The sequence below is a fragment of the Acomys minous genome (genome assembly GCF_964271855.1).
Source record: "Acomys minous genome assembly, chromosome: 18".
Lineage (NCBI taxonomy): Eukaryota > Metazoa > Chordata > Mammalia > Rodentia > Muridae > Acomys > Acomys minous.
The window spans coordinates 61026558-61047979 of record NC_140501.1 but is presented as its reverse complement, the minus strand read 5'-3'; the positions used below and the strand labels follow the sequence as shown (position 1 = coordinate 61047979).

General features: G+C 42.4%; 1 protein-coding gene and 1 pseudogene across 8 annotated transcripts in view; one reads left to right on the top strand and one right to left on the bottom strand.

The window, feature by feature from the left end:
* The window catches only part of ZDHHC20 (zDHHC palmitoyltransferase 20), a 60445-nt gene that overhangs the window by 24253 nt on the left and 14770 nt on the right, over nucleotides 1–21422 (bottom strand). For 5 of the 7 annotated variants that reach the window (XM_084767225.1, XM_084767226.1, XM_084767222.1 and 2 more), the window contains exons 3-7: nucleotides 19889–19915; nucleotides 17065–17168; nucleotides 6608–6728; nucleotides 1988–2057; nucleotides 777–809 (exon numbers count right to left, since the gene is read on the bottom strand). In XM_084767225.1, coding sequence (XP_084623351.1) covers nucleotides 777–809; nucleotides 1988–2057; nucleotides 6608–6728; nucleotides 17065–17168; nucleotides 19889–19915 — 355 coding nt within the window. The remainder of the gene's footprint in view (nucleotides 1–776; nucleotides 810–1987; nucleotides 2058–6607; nucleotides 6729–17064; nucleotides 17169–19888; nucleotides 19916–21422) is intronic. The other 2 variants (XM_084767221.1, XM_084767224.1) reach the window with 1 other exon arrangement.
* LOC311589005 (small ribosomal subunit protein eS12-like) lies at nucleotides 2120–4048 on the top strand (annotated as a pseudogene). Its single transcript has one exon. The product of its transcript is annotated as a small ribosomal subunit protein eS12-like (transcript).

Genomic DNA, 21422 nt, shown 5'->3' with positions numbered 1-21422 from the left:
ACAGCTCAGCTCTGTAAAATGTGAAACTGCGGGCACTTGTAAAAAAAAAAATGGGACTATACTTAATAACATTGACCTTACAGAGATGGTTAAGACAGTGATGTATCCCTTTTAGTCATAAGGGGGGCAAAGGATCAGAAAATTTACATCATCATGACTTGGAAATAGGTCAAGTGAGAAGCAGAAAACAGTATTTAATTAACATTATATAGATTTTTCAACTGTAATGTTAAATTTTAACCTATAACATCTGGATTATGTATTTATCAGAAGAAATATAAGTCAGTCTGTCTATCTGTCTGTCTGTCTGTCTGTCTGTCTATCTGTCTGTCTGTCTATCTATCTATCTATCTATCTATCTATCTATCTATCTATCTGTGTGTATTAGTAATTTATTTGAGCTCAAACATATTGATTGAATTGAACTCAAATGCAGGAATACTAGAGCTGGGTATATGGTTTTAGTCGTAGGGAGCACATGCTTAGAATGTGTGGGGACCCTGGATTTAAACACCAGCCCCAACCTTAATCCCAGCACTCGGGAGGCAGAGGAAGGTGGATTGCTGTGAGTTCGAGGCCAGCCTGGTCTACAAAGTGAGTGCAGGACAGCCAAGGCTACACAGAGAAACCCTGTCTCAAAAAACCAAAAATAAGTAAACAAACACCAGCTCCAAGAGGAAAAAAAAAATAACTTCAAATCTTTTTTTCTCAATTTCCTGCTCCTGAGGCTTACCCCACCCCTTGGTTTAGCTACTGTCCACCGTTTTCATACGTACCATGGACAGTGATGATCCATCTTAAGAATACATCTAGAAGTAAGCATAAGGAAAGTCATACAGAAAAATCCTGACTAATTTCTCATTATTGTACTAAACTTAAAAATATCCCTTTAAAACTAAATCTTAGAGAACTAACCCAGAAACATCAGGTAACTCCTTGCATTCCATAAACAGTCAGCTTTTTACACTGTGAAGTCAGCTGTTCATTTGGCTCACAGCACCAGATCTAATGACATCTTATTATTCATATGTGGGGATGGCTTTTGGTATATTAGAAAGGACCAGTTTAAACATAAGCCAAGAAGAGAAGAGGCAGATGGCCTCTAGTTATGAGCATGTGCAGATTCAAAGTACCGACCCCCAGAAGCGAGCACACCACAGACGGTCGGGTTCCTGCATTCTTTAAAGTTTCCTCAGGGTGATCAACACCAAAGCAAGACCAAACTTTCCTCCCACTAGCACACGGATTTTATACACGTAGAGAGCGAGACTATAGATCTCACAAATAAGTTAAGAATGAGAAGCCCGAGCCGATCCTGGTGGCACGCACTTTGAATCCCGGCACTCTGGAGGCAGAGTCAGGCAGATCGCTGTGAGTCTGAGGCCAGCCTAGTCTACAAGTAAGTCCAGGACAGCCCAGGCCACACAGAGAAACACTGTCTCAAACAAACAAACAAACAAACAATACAAGAAACCTAACACCCAGGAAGTTACCCAGCTTGTCTAAGAGCCCTGGATAGTCAGGGTTTTAAACTAACAAACTTTTCCTTTACCACAGCACCATTTCACATGAAAACGAGGATTAAAATGAAACAGATGGCAGCTGAAAACAACTGTAGAATTTACTTCTGACTTTTTTGTTTTAGTATCAACACTGACAATAAAAACAAAAAAATATCATGATAGTTTCTTTAATCCAAGGAGAACTCATATTTTATAAGGAGGTTCTAACCACTGGCTCATCAACATCACATTAAGCACAAGTACAGAAAGCATGCTTAAGGTTAAAATCCTACTCATCCTGCAGAACAACTTATTGCAGATTTCTTCTAGTATATTCTGGCTTATATAAAGTTAATGATAATTCTATAAGCAAATAATGGGCTAGGATGAAATGGCTTTGCTAAATATGAAGAAGCATGTAAAATATCCCTCTGTCACCGAGTTCCAGGTGAGGGCTAAAGGAAAGCAAATTAAGTAACACTCACCTGTCACAGGCTGAGCAATGATGGGCCCGATCAGGTTTAATCAACTGACATTTTTCACAATATCGGATAGCTAGAGAGAGAGAAAAATAAATTCAAAGGTGTGTGTGGTGGTTTGAATAAGAATGCCCCCCCCCCCCAGGACCCTAGAGAGCCGGATAGTACTATCCGGTGTGGTCTTGTTGGAGGAAGTATGTCACTAGGGGGTGGGGCCTGAGGTCTCAGACGCTCAAACCCAGGCCCACTGGCTCACTCCCTGCCACTGCCCATAGACACAGATGCATTGCTCTCAGCTCCCTGTCCAGCACTGTGTCTGCCTGCATCCTGCCCTGCTTTCCACCCACCACAGTGGACTGACCCTCTGCAGGGCAGCCCCCAGCAATGTCTTCCTTTGTGAGAGTTGCCTTGGTCACAGTGTGTCCTCACAGCAACGGAAGCCCGAATGCCAAAGTGTACCAGAGCTTCTCAAACAAAATGTCAAGAGAAAAGGGACCTCACAACGTATCTTTACACAAGTTTTCAGACTTGTGTAATCAAAAGTACTTAAGTGATTTGCAGAATGCCAAACACCAAGATGAATAACAGAACTAGGCCAGAACTCAAGAGGTCCACTGAGTCCCAAACCCCAGTGCCTGTTGATTTTAGCAGCGTCTATAACATCATCAGGGTGCTTGAGGCATCTTGAGGCACTCTGGAGAAGGAGTTTTGAAAGAGCTTTATTTGAAGGTCCTCACAATACCTTCTGTCCAAATCCATCCCTACCCCAGACCAATGACAATTCATTTTCGGAATAACAACATGCTACACTATTGCCTAATTCACATTCAATTGTTCAAAAGATACTGATCACCTACTATGTGCCAGGTGTTCTAAGGAAAAATCCCTGTTTTGTGAAGCTATTTATATACTTCCTATCTTAGGGACTAATAGATTCAACAAAATAAATAGCACATTAGACAGTGACAGCAGACGGTACAGAGAGTAATCTAATTTTACAAACACCTGAGTGAAAGGGTTAGAGACGGAGGACATAGCTCAGATGGGAAGAGTGCTAGCCTAGCATTCATGAGCAAAGCCCCAGGTTTGAAGCCCACCATGGTGCATGCCTGTAATCCCAGCACCTGGGAGGCCTTAGGCAGAAAGCCCAGAAGTTCAAGGTCATTGTCAACTACACTGGGAGCCTGAGGCCAGTCTGAGATACAAGAGACTTAAGAGAGAAAACAAGAAAGCAAAATCAAAACCAAAAAAGCCATGATCTTAAAAAATGAAGACTGCTTTTCCCCTGCTGCTGCCAAGTTGCACAGAAGCTGAAGTTCGTTCAAGACTCAGCCTCATCCCTAACCCATTGCCATGACTGAGGAAGTACATGCGAGGTGTACTGGATGTCAATACTGTTCTACAAGAAGTGCTGAAGACTGCCCTCATCCATTAAGCCTAGCATGTGGCATACGCAAAGCTGCCAAAGCCTTAGACAAGTGCCAGGCCCAACTCTGTGTGCTTGCATCCAACTGTGATGAGCCTATGTATGTCAGCCCTTTGTGCTGAGCACTTGATCAACCTGATTAAAGCTGATGACAACAAGAAACTAGGGGATGGGTAGGTCTCTGTAAAAGCCATCGAGAGGGAAAGCCACGGGAAGTGTTTTGTTGCAGTTGTGTAATCTGCACAAGGATGCCAAGGATGTCATCAAGGAGTACTTCAAATGCAAGAAACCAATAAATAAACATTTTCACTCATTAAACAAAACAAAAAATGAAGACTTTAATTATTGCTGTTTGCTCTTCCAAAGGACAGAGTTCAGTTCCCAGAATCCATAGCAAGTGGCTCATAACCATCTGTAACTCCATCTGCAGATCTCTGGCCTCCGAGTATACATACCTACATGCGTGTGCGCGCGCACACACACACATACACCCCTAATTAAAAATAACAAATAAAGATGTTCATTACAGCTATTTTAAATAACAAAACACTAGGAATACTTTCTGCGTTTTTGTTTTTTAACGTGTATGAGTGTTTTACACGAATGTATGTTCTGTGAAACCCAATTGTGCCTTTGTTGGCCTTCAAACTCAGGTCCTCATGCGAAGCATTCTTACCCATTAAGCCATCTCTCCAGCCCACCATCCTATTTTACAGCTTTAAAATCAAAGATAACCCTTAAAATATTGCAGTTAATTAAAATTTTCTTTTCCTTTTTTTTTTTTAAAGACAGAGTGTAACTATGTAACCATGGCTAGCCTAGAACTCACTGTGTAAGACCAAGATAGCCTCAAACTCACAGATTATGTCTGCTGGGATTAAAGGTGTGAGCCATCATGCCTAATTTAAAACTTTCTTGAGTCAGGACTTACACACAGCCACAAAGGTAAGCCCCCTGATTGTGTGGTCTGTCATTGAGAAGCCCATTGGGTTCTGAAGTCAGGGTACTCAGATTCATATCCTGTTTCTTTGCATACAGCCTTGTAATGATTCTGAACAAGTAATTCAACGTGTGTCCATAGGGATTCACGCTGATGTTATTTACTGCCAGCCTGAGTCACAGTACAAGGACTCTCCCAGAAATACCACAGCTGCTTTCCTTGCAGGCTGCCAACATGCTATAAATGGTCCAACCATGTGGATGTTTACAGCTGCATTCAAATGCCTGTAACGTGCCTAACTCCATCCCTCTACACCAGAGGCCATGTAAGGAGGACGTGAGTTTAATGCAGGCCTGAGCTACATCATATCACCTTAGTCCATCTGGTCTTCCGATGCCTAGGCCCATGCTTCTGTCAGGAAGTTCCTCAACACCCCAACCTGTGCTGCTTTCTCTGCTGCTTCTCACTGATCCCACAGCACCTGGGACTGATTCCCATTATTTGGACAAGATTAGTATCTACCCCATGGGGTTATTGTGAGTTTAAAAGAGTTCTTATGTGTAGAACTCAACACAAGGGAGCCATTAAGCGGCCACTATCTTGCCTGAACAATTAACAAGCTATATAATTTTTTTAAACATTTATTTATTTTATTATGTTTATAGTGTTCTACCTGCAGGCCAGAAGAGGGAACAAGATATCTCTCTCTCTCTCTTTTTTTTTTTTTTTTGGTTTTTCGAGACAGGGTTTCTCTATGTAGCCTTGGCTGTCCTGGACTCGCTTTGTAGACCAGGCTGGCCTCGAACTCACAGCTATCTGCCTGCCTCTGCCTCCCAAGTGCTGGGATTAAAGGCGTGCACCACCACACCCGGCTCTCTCTCTCTCTATTTTTTTGAGACAGGGTTTCTCTGTGTTAGCCTTGGCTGTCCTGGACTTCCTTTGTAGACCAGGCTGGCCTCGAACTCACGGCAATCCACCTGCCTCTGCCTTCGGAGTGCTGGGTTTAAAAGTGTGTGCCACTAGGCACGGCTGGGAATGAGATCTCATTACATATGGCTGTGAGCCACCATGTGCTTGCTGGGAATTGAACTCAGGACCTCTGGAAGGGCAGCCAGCACTATTAACCTCTGAGCCATCTCTCCAGCTCCACAAGCTATATAACTTAAACAATGTCCTAAAGCAAAGTGACCCGGTCAGCACCTGTGATTCCTCTCTATCACAGAATTAAACCCAAGGAAAGGAAACTAACATCTCAGTTGATGCTTAGGAGAAGCACTGTCCCAGTGGAAATAGGAAGGCTAGAACCCGGCAGGTGAATTGTCCGTGCCAGGGTTGCTATCCCCATGGTGAAACACCATGATCAAAGCGACTCCAGGAGGAAAGGGCTTTTTGGATTACACGTCCCCATCGTAGTCCATCACTTGAAGGAAGAAGTCAGGACAGAACTCAAGCAGGGCAAGAGCCTGATGGCAGGAGCAGATGGACACACAGGCCATGGAAGGGTGCTGCTTACTGGCCTTCCTACAGCCTGATCTTACGGAGGCCTTTTCTTAATTGGGTTCCCTCCTCTCGGGTGACTTTAGGTTGTGTCAAGTCGACATAAAACATAAAACACAGAGTTCACAGCATGGCCTTCAAATTTTTATTTTGTTAAATTTTCTCCCCATTGTCTTTTACTTCTCCCCATATTTTGTACATTCTTGATTTCTTTTATTATGATTCAGTGACATAGAATAGTTAACAATTCAAACCAGAATGTTCTTCCTTCCTTCTTTCTTTCTTAAAAAAAGAAAAACTTTCCGTTTTCTCGAGACAGAGTAGCTCTGCGTAGTCCTAGCTGCCCTGACTCGCTTTGTAGACCAGGCTGGCCTCGAACTCAGAGATTCAGCTCCGCTGCTTCCCCAAGTGCTGGGATTACAGGTGTGTGCCACCCAGCCTGGCTCACACCAAAATTTTCAAGTGATAGCGTACTAGCTCAGTATTTGAAAGCTTTAGCTAAGAAGGCTGCGTGTTAGGGTGAAAACAGGCAACAAAACAAGCTAACCCCAGATTCATATTAGTGGGAACCCCTCTGGGAACCTGCATTAATACGGGTAACTAACTATCCAGTCACATCTAAAACATCACACAGAGGCACTGAACAGGAACAGGAAACAGTGTTCCTTACGCGGCACCCAGTGTCAGTGAAGCCAAGCAGGTCTACCCTGACAGAGACACACACATCAAAACTCTTTTGCCAAGTCCAGCCTGTCTGTCTTACCCTTTGAAGCTGATGTGGTGTAGACGGGTAAGTCTCTTGCTGCTCTTCTCAAAATATCTTGCTGTCTTTCTTGGCTGAACTCCTTCTCATACCGTTCCTTTTCAGAATTTGACAAGTAGAACTAGAGATAGAGAGACAGAGAGAAACACTACTAAATTAGTAATTCTTAGCTACTGTGGTGAGGAAGTTTTACCAAAATAGGGGGGGGGGGACCCCCAGACACTGTGCTTCATGAAAACAAAACTCATTTCCAACTTAACATTTTAACTGCAGATTAAAAGTGTCACTACTTCCTACTAACAGCACAAGAATTCCTTTTTTTTTTTTTTTTTTTTTTTAATTTTTGAGACAGGTTTCTCTGTGTAGCCTTGGCTGTCCTGGACTCACTTTGTAGGCCAGGCTGGCTTTGAACTCAGTGATCTACCAGCCTCTGTCTCCCAAGTGTTGGAATTATAGGCATGCGCCACCACACCTGACGAAATTACAGTTCTTAATTTAAAAAAAAAAAAAAAAAAGAAGTCCACCACATCTTTTCATTCAGTTAAAAAAATGTGGAGGGCTGAGAAATATGACTGATGTAGAATGACACCAAATATTTCTTTTCTTTTTTTATAAATTATCATCACTTAGGTGTTCTAGCTCATGCCTATAATCCTAGTACCTGGCAGGTAGCCTGATAGAGGACTGACATAAATAAATTCATAGACTACAGAGCATCTCACCTGACAAAGGAAAAAATAAGTAAGCAAATATGTATATAAACAAATACATATAACTAAGTCAATATGAAATATTTGTAAGTAAACATAAGTAAATGTAAAATAAAAGTTACTGTCAAGTATTTTTCTTCTCTGCCTATGTTTTATATATGGTGGTATATGTATGTACTCAGGGTACACGGGTATATGCACATGTTTGCTAATGTTGTGTGTATGTATGTGTATGTGTGTGAGGGTACATGTGTGTAGAGGCCAGCAATCAGTGTTTTGTGTTTTTCTCAACCTCTCTCCACTCTTTTTGTACCAGAGTCTCTCTGGTTTTGGACTTGGGGCTTATCTATTTTGCTAGGATGGCTAGCCAACACGTTCCATGAATCAGGTGCCTGGGTCTGCTGCACCAGTGCTGGGGACACAAATGTGATGTGCTCAGCTTTTATGTGGTGCTAAGGATCTGAACTCAGGTGTTCATGTCTTGACAATGAGTAATAGCCTCTCCCCAGGCCCCTCGTCCTTCTCTGTTTGTGCCCTTTGAGACAGTGTTGCTCTCTGTGTGCAGCCCTGGCTATCAACCAGGCTGGCCTCAAACTCAAAGATCCGCCTGCCTCTGCCTCCCAAGTGCTGGGATTATAGGTGGGCGCCACCACGGCCGGCTCCCTCCACTCTTAGGTTCTTTTCACCTGTTCTTCCCCAATGTTCCCTGAAGCTTAGAGGGAGGACTATAGATGCTCCCTATCCAGGGCTGAGCACTCAGCAAATCATTTCGTCTTAGCCCTCAGACCAGCTATGAGTCTCTGCAGTAACTGCTGCCATTCTCTACAAAAAGAAGCTTCTCTGACCAGAGCTAAATTCTAGAGACAATTTTAATTTTTACAAGGATAGCCAAAATGTTGCTATGTTTGAGTGACAGTGAGATCCCGGCAAGGGGTCCGTGTATTGTCTGGTTTTCCAAATGCATCAATGAAATAAAAGTCATTGCTCACACTTTTTGTTGTTTTAAGTTATTTTTTCTCTGAATTATGTGTGGGTACATGCCTGCACGTGGGTATATGCACATTAATGTAGTGTCATCAGAGCCAGAGGCACTGGATCCCCTTGGGCTGAATTACAGACCTCTGAGACGCCATCTGTCCTCTGGGTACCAAGCTCAGGCAGAGCGAGCAGCCAGTGCTTCTACCTGCTGGCCAGGCTCCAGTCCCATCGACCAGTTGTGTGATGATTCCCTCCAGAATCATCAAGGCTCATCACCTCATCTATTTCTCCTTTCCTCAGTGAGATACTCCTTTCCGAAGTGTTTCTGGCTCTAGATTTTTTGGGTGGTAGGCAAGGAGAGGAGCTTAGAAACATTTTTCATAGCTGGGCATGGTGGCGCACGCCTTTAATCCAAGCACTCACTCGGGAGGCAGAGGCAGGAAAATCTCTGTGAATTTGAGGCCAGTCAGGTCTACAAATCAAGTCCAATACAGCCTAGGTTACACAGAGAAACCTTATCTTAAAAAAAAAAAGGCAGCAAAACAAAGCCATATATTATCATATATTCTTACATATAAAATAATACATTATTACACATTTTTCCCCAAGACGGGGTTTTTCTGTGTAGCCTTGGCTGTCCTGGACTTGCTTTGTAGACCAGGCTGGCCTCGAATTTACAGAGATCCGTCTCCTCCTGAGTGCTGGGATTAAAGGCATATGCCACCATGCCCAGGTCATATATTCTTAGCATATTATATATTCTTCACCCTCCCAGCTTCTAGGTCCCCCCACTTTCCTACTGACTTCATGTTCTTCCTCTATCTCTTAAAACAAAACAAAAAACCAAGGCCAAAAATCAAAACAAATCCAAAAGGATTTAAAAAAAAAAAAAGACACAAAAAACATGGATCCTCCCTCTAGTTTCTTTTGAGATAGGCTATCGCTATGTGTTCCAGGCTGGCCTGGAATGCTATGGAGCCAGGCTGCCCTTGAATGTATAATCCTTTTCATCCGCTTTCCTGGTTCCACCAAGGCCAGCCAGCTGGATTCATTTCAGGAACATTTTTCCTACCAAGCATGAACTTAGTTGCTCTCCTTTATATGTCATCCCAAGGGCCTTCCCCTTTCCATGACTTCTTGTAACTAGAAATTTCTACATTTTTAAATCAAGTCTATTTAACAGATTTGCCTTTTAAAACTAAGAATAAAATACTTTTTTTTTTAAAGTCACACTTCGTATTTTAATAATACTGACCCTCTATTTTTACTTATTTATGTTTCCTTTTAAAAGGCCAAAGAGGGGGCTTGGAGAGATGGCTCAGAGGTTAAGAGCACTGACCTCTCTTCCAGAGGTCCTGAGTTCAATTCCCAGCAACCACATGGCGGCTCACAAACATCTATTATGTGATCTGATGTCCTCTCCTGGCCTGCCGGTGTACATGCAGGCAGAGCACTGTGTAAATAATAATAAATAAATCTTTAAAATTAAGAAAAAAAAGGGCCAAGGAATCATTAACTGGAATTTCACATAGTCACACTTAAAGAACACGTTGAGAACTGCCATCACTGCTAAGAGCGAAGGTCTATACTATTACAAATAAGGCAAAGCTGGGGATCAGGAGATCTTGACTGTAAGAAGTCAGGAAATTTGAGAGTACAGCACTGCTGCGATTGCAGCATTTCTGGCAGAGGCAGGTGATCTGTACTCTCTGGAATCTTTTTCTCTCATCAACTACTAAGGTAACACTCTGGCCTTTTACAGCTGCCATTACTAGCTGCTTACTAAACCTCAACAAGCACAGGAACTTAGGAAGTAGGAGCATCTTCCCAGATGACCCAGCAGAAAGAGCACTCAGAGAAGATGCACACCGTCTTACAGTGAAAGTATACACAATGTTTCATATGCCTCTTAGACACTTAACACTTTCAAAATGAGAAATAAAATCTCACAGTATGATGTTCAATGCACCTAGAGCAGAGACTGAGCAGCTAGCTGCAGTTCTCTGGGCTGACATATCTAGCCTGTGGTAACATTCTAGACCTCAGCTTGATTTCGCTTTTACCCATCATCCCCATTCTTCCTTAAGAATGAACGTTACAGCCGGATGGTGGTGGAGCACACCTTTGATCCCAGCACTTGGGAGGCAGAGGCAGGTGGATCACTGTGAGTTCGAGGCCAGCCTGGTCTACCAAGTGAGTCCAGGGCAGCCAAGCCTATCTCAAAAAACTGAAGGGAAAAAAAAATCTGCCGTTTTCCCAAAGGATCTGAGTTCAGTCCCTAGCACCACCATGGCAGCTTACAACTGTCTTTAACTCTAATTCCAGGGGATTCAGCATCCTTTTCTGACCTTAACCAAAACCAGACATATATGCATGCACACTCATACACACAGGCAGAACACTCAAACACATAAAATAAAAATAATAAATCTTAAAATTAAAAAACAAGCCAGGTGTGGTGATGCACGTCTTTAATCCCAGCACTCAGGAGGCAGAGGCAGGCAGATTACTGTGAGTTCAAGGTCAGCCTGGTCTACAAAGTGAGTCTAGGATAGCCAAGGCTATACCACAAAGGAACCCTGTCTCGAAAAACCAAAATAAATAAATTAAATGAAAAAACAGTTAGGCACTGCTTCAAATGGCATAGATTCAAAGATAAATAAAGAAAATATTGCTTTCAAAACAAAGAACTATAAAATACAGACCAATGCAATAGCATTACAGGTACTATGCTGGTTGCTGATAGAGAGAACAGACCTACCCAGCAGTGGACTCTGTGCACTGTTACTATCTGGACCTGCCAGGTAAGGTGTGCCACTGGTGCAGTAATAGCATGACTGTCACAGAAGCAACCAACTACTTTCCTGATAGGATCTGATGCCCACTACAAGAGGGGATTCATTCCTGGCAGCAAGGCTTGATAAATGCCCATGGCTGGGAGGGTTGGGAGGGGCAAAGATGGATGAACGGATAGACAGACTGATGACAACAACATACCACCACAATTACTGCTGCTTTGCCAAATGGATGACATGGTGTCAAACTACCTTATAAACACTTATGCCCATATCCATATAGTCAGAAGCGTGTTTGCAGTGGCTGATGGTTAATACAGAGACATAAAGTGGTTAAAATTCTAAGAACAAGCAACTGTTGCGTGGTCAGCTCTAAACACATCTCTATCATCCCTTCCAAGGCTCAGGAAACATTGTGGAGGGGACGGTGCAGAAAGACTGTAAGACTAGAGGATGAGGTGATGAAACACACGGCATGGCCACTGGACTCATGAGCTCATGGTTACCTGCACAAGACTCTGTCCGCATTCCATCACAGATAGGCAAGAAGACCATAAGGCCCTACCCCTAACTGAGGAGCTGGCGGCTAATGGCTACGAGGGACTGTTGGCATAATGGACTGTGTACAGTTTACCCTTGTTCATCCAAATGCTAATTTACTTACCCCACTATTTGGTTTCAATCTGGACATTGCATTGTGATATTTATTCTAAATATTCTTGTCTAAAGTTTGTGTAGACATGTGTTACCATCTGTTCTCTGTATTGCCAATAAAAGCCACCAGCCAATACCGAGCAATAACAGAGAGTAGGGTGGGGCATCCTGGGCCAGTGAGGGGAAGAGGAAGAGCAAGGAGGAGAGGAGGGATGCAGGTGGAGAGGACTGGGAAACACCAAGAGGAATGGGTCAGGCCTAGGGTGTGAGAAAAAAAAAAAACAAGTATAATGTGGAAAATCAGAATGGAGCCAGGTGTGGTGGCACACGCCTTTAACATCAGCATTTGGGAGGCAGGGGCAGGTGGATCTCTGAGTTTGAGGCCAGCCTGGTCTACAAAGGCAGTTTAGGACAGCCAAGGCTACACAGAGAAACCTTGTCAGAATGGGAGGAAACTATACTAGCTCAGAGGTTTATGGTGGAGTAATTACTGTTCAGTATTATGCCCTAGGCTAATTAAACAGACCCTAGTGTGTGGCTATTTGGGTATATACCTGGTTAAGGAGTAACTGCTGATTAAATTAAAATTATAAATAAATATTAAATATTAATAATCATTCAACAAGGGATGCAAGAGTTATTTTTCTTCAGTGTGTGGCCACCAGTAAGTTGCCCGTGCTCCAGTAAATAACTCCATGCCAATGCTCAGGCAGGCTACCCAATCCAATTCAATGAGTCATAATCACACATACCACGCACGCATGCACGCATGCATGCATGCACTCACACCCAGAAGTGAAAATGGGGTTTAGAGGGTTGGGGGAAGAAGATAATGGGGGCTGAGTATGATCAAAATACATTATACACATATGAAACCATCAAAGAATTTTTTTGATCTACATGAATCTATTTTTTTCCCCTCCGAGACAGGGTTTCTCTGTGTTGCCTTGGCTGTCCTGGACTCACTTTGTAGACCAGGCTGGCCTCGAACTCACAGAGATCGCCTGTCTCTGTCTCCCGAGTGCTGAGATTACAGGCGTGCGCCACCCTGCTTCCAGCTATCTACATTAATCTTCATCTTTACTCCACGATAAGATAAAGTGCCCATTTCAAGGAAGGTTCTTGGGAGACAGTGTTACCTAAACTGGCGTTTAAAGGATGAAGGGGAGTTTTCCAGAAAGACAAAGGAAAGAGAATCTTCATAGAGGGAACAGTAAATGACAACAGGGTGTGAAAACGAATAGAGCTCCCTTGCAAAGGCAGTGGCTGATAAACGAACACATCTGTGATCTTGCAGTAGAATGCGAGTTTCTATACAATTACAATCAGAAAATGGTTGAGTGCAGTTTTTTTTTAAAGAAAGGATAACATTTTGCTGTGCATGGAGCTCATGCTAATAGTCTAGCACTTGGCAGGCTGAGGTAGGAGGATTGCCTTCAATATAAGACCCCTTGGAATACAAAGAAAAACAGTCTCAAAACTGAAAATGATAGAACAAAATAAAGCAGAAAAGGCAAGCAAGCACCTCTTTCTTAAGGAGACAAGATAAGGCAGGCATGGTAGGGCACACCTTTAATCCCAGCACTTGGGAGGTAGAGGCAAGCAGATGGCTGTGAGTTCAAGGCCAGCCTGGTCTACAAAGCGAGTCTAGGACAGCCAGGGCGACATAGAGAAACCCTGTCTGGGGCGGGGGGTAGGGAAGGAGACAGGATAATGCCTATAGCCATCCTTTCTTTCACCATCCTTTCGGATTTTTAATCTATCTGCCAATTTTATTTATTTAGACAATGGTGACACTACAGTAAACAACAAAAATTTCCCTTCAGGAAGCTCGTTGGGAGAGGCTTACAGACATCTCAGCTGGACTGCACCTCATGGTGAGCACTGTCTAGACACCACCTAAAAGAAGCATCTCCCCCACCCATCAATTCCCCCAAGTAACTTTACCCAGCTATGCTGGGCCATATCACTCGTTTTCTAACATTAATTCAATTCCTAAATTCATTATAATTTTTCTGTCATTGTTTGCGTAACACCTGCCTTTGACTAAAGCACCTTCCTTGCATCTGATCTGCCGGCTTTAGTAAGTACCTACTGACTGGAAAGAAAATTCCAGTTTTAATAACTTAACTCCCCTAAAAATGTTAGCTTTTGCTCTTTAAGCCTGTCACAACCCCTCCAGTGGAGTCTGTGTGACAAATACTGCACAACCCGAGGTGACGACCCCTACCTAGGGAGAGCCTCCTGGAATGGGGCTGATGTTCCTGCCAGGAGTAAGATTGTAGCCTTCCTTTCTCTCCTTGTGTAGTTCTGTCCTTATTCTTTCTCCTAACTTTACTCCCCTATCAGGACTTTTCAGGCACGGCAACGTTGCTATGAGACGGTGCTAACTTGGGACTGCAGCCAGGGGCCGTTCAGGCCCGGAGTAGTTCTGCTCCACTTCCACTTATTAAAAGAAACATGGCTGAGAATTATTAGTTAATAATTTATATTATGGCTTACAAAGAAATAAAGTGTTTCAGAAAGCTCCAGATAGTGGTACTCAGATATCAGAAAGGTGTTGGGCCTAAGTTCCGCTTATGGGAGAACACTGACCCTTGACAAAGAGGGCACATGCATACTGATACCAAGCCAGTAACTTAAGAGTGATGGTGTCGCCGGGTGGTGGTGGCGCACGCCTTTAATCCCAGCACTTGGGAGGCAGAGGCAGGCGGATCACTGTGTAGACCTATGCTTTCAAAGTGCTGCGATTAAGGCATGTGCCACCATGTCCTGCCACATGCTCTATTTTTAAGTCATCATTACTAAGAATTGATTAATTATATCTTTTTCAATGTAAAGATTATGAAATGGGTAGAAGTCTGTAACATAATTTAAGAATGAACCATTACCAAATGCTCGAAGAACAAAGAAGCCAACAGGTTTGAGTTATGGTTCAGTCTGCTCTCAGAACAAAGGTATCCAAGAGAAAAACGAGGTAATAGCTGGTGCAGCTTTATCTGCTGAAGTTCAGCACATACATGCCTGACAGAGCAGTTCCAACACCGAGGGACGTGTATAGCCCTACCTGGAACCCTAAACAGGCCCAGTAAACACAATGTATCTACCACAACAGAATAATAATAGTGAGAATGACCTACAACCCATAGATGCAACCTACAATTAGAATGTTAATGAGAAGCCAGACACTTAAGCACTTAAGAAAATGCGAGAAATGAATATATAAAGAAGTAAAGCAGAAGGGTGATTTCTTGTGATGGCGTGATCACCTAAGGCTAATATTCTGTTCCCTGAACCAGTGTGGATGATGGTTAACATGTGTGTTTAGTTTTTGTGAAATCTTTTTTGTTTTTTGAGGAAGGGTCTCTCTGTTCAGTAGCTCAGACTGCCCTGGAATTGCTATGTAGACCAAGCTGGCTTCAAACTCAAGAGATCTGCCTCCCAGAGCTGGGATTAAAAGGTAACCTGATGTGCTAGCTAGTCTTATATAAACTAGACTTATCTGAAAAAGGGGAAACTCAATTGAGGAACTGTGTCTAAGATCTGGCTGCAGGGCATTTCTTTAGTGGTGAGGGGTGGGGGAGGGCAAAGCCCATTATAGGTGGTGCTCTCCCTGGACTGGGCTGGGCAAGCCAGAAGGCAGCATCCCTCCATGGCTTCTGCATCAACGTCTGCCTCCAGGTTCTGGACCTTGTCCTGATTTCCTTCTGTGAACACTGATGTGGAAGTTTAACCCTTTCCTCCCCAGGTGCTTTGGTCATGGTGTTTCATCACAGCAATAGTAACTTTATCTAGGACACCTGGCCAGTTGTAAAATCTGATCAAGTGTACACTTAGAACTTCTATTTTCTGTTTAGAGACTTTCTTTAAAAGCATTAAATGAGCAGGGCGGTGGTGGCACTCGCCTTTAATCCCAGCATTGGGAGGCAGAAGTAGGCAGATCTCTGTGAGTTCAAGGCCAGCCTGGTCTACAAAGTGAGTCCAGGACAGCCAAGGCTACACAGAGAAAATCTGTCTCAAAAACACAAACACAAAAACAAACCCAAAAAAGTATTAAACTATTTTAAACTATATGGTCTATAATTTTTAATAAATGTTGGAAAGTTAATATGAAGGAAAACAATTGTATTATTATTATATAATATTTGAATATTAATCCTGAAGCAGGAATATGTAAAAAATTCTACTTGGAAAATGCCACAGAGACAGGCACAATTTTCTGATAAGAAAACTGAAGCTCAGAAATTAATGTGTTAAGGGGAAAAATATCAAACTCAAACTCTAAAGTGTATGTGGGGGTAGGGTGAGAGAGAAAGGGGGAGGGAGAGAGAGAGAGAAAGAGGGGGAGAGAGTGTGAGAACGCAGTTTGCTTGTTTGGGAAATAGGCCTATGTTCAAGGTTGGTCTTGAATCTGCAATCCTCCTCTGAAAGCTACACTAATTTAGCTGGGCGGTGGTGGCACATGCCTTTAATCCCAGCACTCGGGGGGCAGAAGCAGGTGGATGTCTGTGAGTTCCAGGCCAACCTGGTCTACAAAGTCAGTCCAGAACAGCCAAGACTACACAGAGAAACCTTGTCTTAAAACAACAACAACAACAAAGAAAAAACCAAACAGCTGGGCGGTGGTGGCGCATGCCTTTAATCCCAGCACTCAGGAGGCAGAGGCAGGCAGATCGCTGTGAGTTCAAGGCCAGCCTGATCTACAAAGTTAGTCCAGGACAGCCAAGGCTACACAGAAAAACCCTGTCTTGGAAAAAAAGAAAAAATAAAACAAACAAACAAAAGGAAAAAAAAAAAAAGAAAAAGAAGGCTACACTAACCGGAGTGTGCCACTGCCATGCCCAGTCTACACAGTCTACAGAAGAGTCTTTCCCCCCAGACAGCTTCTGCTTCCCAAGTGCTGGGATTTAAGGCGTGCGCCACCACAGAGAAGTGCCACCCCAGCAAGATGAACCTTGAATAACTCTTTCCACAGTGACATGTGCTTTAGATACAACACATGTGTTCATGGCTGAGAAAATATGCAGAGTTTCTAAAAAGCCAGCCCTACTTACCTAACTCAATTCTATCCCTAACACTTTTTACTCCAGTGTTTAAGAAAATTCAGCATGCCGGAACGTTTTAGTATAACTAAACATTTACTACACTGTCGGTAAATTGTGCTGAGAACAAGCCAATGACTCACATTCACATTACCAAGGAATCTTACAAATGGAAACAGAACAAATGTATCATGCAAGGTTTTAACACAGGTAACCACAAGGAAATATCATTCCATAATCAGTTAAAGCGTTTGACAATTTACCAACAGAAACTTTACCTCTTTGGAGGGGCTAGCGGGAGATGTGAATATTGTCATCCAATAGGACCATACAAACATAACAAAGAACAGATGGAAAGCCACAAGGTAAACAACGGTCTTTCCTGGTAAATAAAAACAAATAATATTTCATTGAATCAAGGTGAAAACAAGAAAATGCATTATGTTAAAATAGTACTTGGGTCACAGGCCTAATTTAATAAAAACTTTTACTTAAATATCAAATGTATAAACTATCTATATAACATAACAGTAAAAAATATACACTCCTTGTATTCAGAGTGTAAGGTTACAAAATAAGCTCTACTTATAAACCATAAGTTTATGGTGAGACATTTGGTGAGACTTGATGACATTCAGTTGCTGAGGATCTAAGCTAAGAACACCTTTGAACACTGCCTCTGCCTTCAGAGTGCTGGGTTAGGTGTGCGTCACCACGCCTGGTTGTGGTTTCGACAGGCTGGCCTTGAACTTACTATGTAGTCCAAGATGGCTTGGAACTCATGCCCCTCCTGCCCCGCTTCTCCTATGCGAGGATGTTACACTAGAGTGCATGCATAGCTGGCCACTTATAACTTTAGGTTACAATAATTGTAATTTTTAGTAAATTAAAACTTACTTTAAAAAAAGTTACTTAAAAGGACTCATTGCTACTATGAACATTAAACTAAGTGGAACTGGAAACAGAAAGTAGAGAAGTTTTTACCATTAAAAAAAAGAATTAATAAATTTGAATAAGTCAATTCCTGTCTGGATTAATGAGTATTCTGAAATTTATTTTATTCAACATAGAAAAAGGTAGCCACTGTGAATTAAACCCCATCGAATCAAACACAGTCACCCTGAAAGCCCTCCCACGGCCGGAGGTTTACAATGACCCTGATTCATGAAATAAAGGCTTGCTTGCTCGCCCACTCCACTCCTCCACCGTGACTGGCTGAGGCTCAGTTTCCTCTGGGTGAGGAAGGGCCCACTCTCTAGCCAGACTGCCGTGACTCCTGAACTGTTCTTTTTAACAAATAAAACTAACTATTTATTAGGAAGTTCCTACTCTATGCAAACAAACAAATTTGTGTGCTTTAAAATACATTCTCAGGGGGCTGGAGAGATGGCTCAGAGGTTAAGAACACCGCCTGCCCTTCAGAGGTCCTGAGTTCAATTCCCAGGAACCACATGGTGGCTGACAACCATCTGTAATGTGATCTGATGCCTTCTTTGGCAGATAAAGCACTCATACACAATAAATAAATCCTAAAAAACAAAAGAAAAAGAAAAAGAAAAGAAAGTAAAGGAAAACCTCAGACCGGGCAATGATGGCACACGCCTTTATTTCTAGCACTTGGGAGGCAGAGACAGGCAAATCTTTGTGAGTTCACAACCAGGTTGGTCTATAAAACAAGTTCAATATGACCAGGGCTACAAAGAGAAACTAAAAAAAAAAACACCAAAAATAAATAAATTAAAACACATTCTCAGCTAAATAAAGTTAAGCTCTGAGCACAATGCCTAGATATAATTAACAGATAACAATAAATACTAAGAGAAAATACTGCTTTTAATTAAATTATATTCATGTGATTTGTTTTTTCTTGGGGTGGGCTGGCAGGCTGAGGGCCATATAGGGTCTTGGTCTTGTGTGTGTGTGTGTGTATGTGTGTGTGTGTGTGTGTGTGTGTGTGTGTCGGTAGCCTACTGCTGAGCTCCCTTCTGGTCTCTCTCTCCTCTCCCTCACCCCATACCTCTCTCATTCTCTCTCTTTTGGTTTTTCAAGACAGGGTTTCTCTGTGTAGCCTTGGCTGTCCTGGAACTTGCTCTGGAGACCAGGCTGGCCTTAAACTCACAGAGATTGCCTTCCTCTGCCTCCTAAGTTCCTGGTATTAAAGGGGTGTGCCACCACCACCTGGCACCCTTCGGTTCATGATTTTGGGGTGACAAGGTCTTGCTGTATAGCTTGGGTTGGTTCTAAACTTACTGTAGACCAGACTGGCCTGAAACTCACAAAGCTCTCAGTCTTAGTCTCCCAAGTGCTAAGATTACAGGCATGGTCTACCACGCCCAGCTTACATGAGTGCTGGGCAAACATCTAGTTACATGTATGAAAGTGGGCTGGCAAGATGGCTCAGCAGGTAAAAAAAAAAGGCAAACGACAAACTGCATTTGACCCACACAGTAAAAGGAGAGAACCAACTCCCAAAAAACTGCCCTCTGATCTACTCATGTGCACATATGCACACACAAACACAATGTGGAAGAAATATATAAAGTAAAATCTTTAGAAATAAATCAAAGCTCTAAGAAAAATCTAAATCTATCAATGAAAATTTCTGTGCTCAAAAAATCACCTGTAACTCAATGTTTCATGTAAGATAGCCTTTAATAAGGGGAAAAGTACAAACAACAACAACAATAAATAAATAAATATTGAGCTGCATAGTGGTATAATACTTTAATCCCAGCACTCAGGAGGCAGAGGCAGGAGGATTTCTGAGTTCTGGGCCTGCCTGGTCTACAAAGTGAATTCCAGAACACCAGTACTACACAGAGAAACTCTGTTTTGAAAAACCAAAAATAAGGTAAGTAAAAATAACTATTCAATTGTTTTAGAATCCTCTGGGTTTCTGCATGTTAAAATCTAATTTTATTTTTGAAATTTTACTTCAATGGTTCTCCTAAAGTTTTCTTTAATTCTAGCAAAATTCTTAGAAAAGATATTTTTCCCTCTAGGTGCTGCTTGACTGGTCATTTTAAACTCTTTATTGCCATGATCTAATATTACAAATTTCAAGTCTGATATTCTACTTAAAGTGAGATAAGAGGGTCTTACCATTTTCTCCTTTTCCAGAAACAGTAACTAGAACAGAAGGAAAAAAAATACAAGTAAATATACTTTATATATGAAGTTTATGAATATTTATTTTAATTTCATTTCATAAAACTTCAAAAACATTATCACTAACAATGTAACTATTTTAAATGTTTAGACTTTTTTTTTTAAACCTCAGGTGTGTTGACAGATCTCTTTAGTGCTTCCCTTCATCAGTGTTTTTTTTTGTGTAACCCTGGGTGTCCCAGAACTAGCACTGTAGACCTCGCTGGCCTCGAACTCAGATTCACCTGCCTCTGCTCTCATGTGCTAGGATTAAATGTGTGTGCCAAAACTATCTGACACAAATATTCTTTAAGATATGGTAAAAATGTCACGACATAATAATGCAAATGAGAACTTTGACGGTCGATGCCTGTGACAGCAGCACTTGGAGGCTGAGCGTGTCATAGTTCTGAAACCTCAGCACGTGACAGCAAAGCGGATACAGAGCAAGCCCTGGCAAGCCTGCAGTACACAAAAGACCCTGCCTTAGAACATACACAGCAAAAATCCTCAGAAACCCAGTGCCTTTTATATCTACATTTTCAACACACATAAAATGATTAGGAACTGAAGAAAGGCAGAATTACCAAGACTGCATCTATGTTTCTTCTGTTAATGAAAAGTAGTCTTGGGTTGGGGAGATGGCTCAGAGGTTAAGAGCACTGGCTGCTCTTCCAAAGGTCCTGAGTTCAATTCCCAGCTACCACATGGTGGCCCACAACCATCTATAATGAGATCGGGCGCCCTCTTCTGGCATGCAGGTGTACATGCAGGCAGAACACTGTATACATAATAAATAATAAATCTTAAAAAAAAAAAAAAGAAAGAAAATTAGTCTTAAGAGCAACTTTAAGTAATCAGGCATGATTATCTTCAGTATTAAGAATAAATATTGGGGCCAGGTGTGGTTGTGGATGCCTTTAATCCCAGCACTTGGGAGGCAGAGGCGGGTGGATCTTTGTGAGTTTGAGGCCAGCCTGGTCTACAAAGCGAGTCTAGGACAGCCAAGGCTACACAGAGAGACCCTGTCTTGGAAAAAAAAAAGAATAAATATTGGATCCAGGCAGTGGTGGTGCATACCTCTCAGCACCTAGGAGGCAGAGACAGGTGGATCTCTGGTCTACTGAGCCTCCAGGACAGCCAAGGCCACACAGAAACTCTCTCAAAAAACAAAAAAACTAAAACAAAACAAAAAAGAAAAAATATTGGGGCTTGAGAGATCGCTCAGAATTTAAGAGCACTGGCAGCTCTTCCAAAAGACCCAGGCTCAATTCCCAGCACCCATCATAACTGTCTGTAGCTCCAGTTTCAGGGGAATCTGATGGCCTCACACAGATATACCTACAAGCAAAAAAAGAAAAAGAAGAGGAGGAGGGAGGAGGAGGAGGAATTAAGCTGGGTGGCGGTGGAACACACTTTAATCCCAGCACTCAGGAGGCAGAGGCAGGAGGATCTCTGAGTTCTGGGCCTGCCTGGTCTACAAAATGAG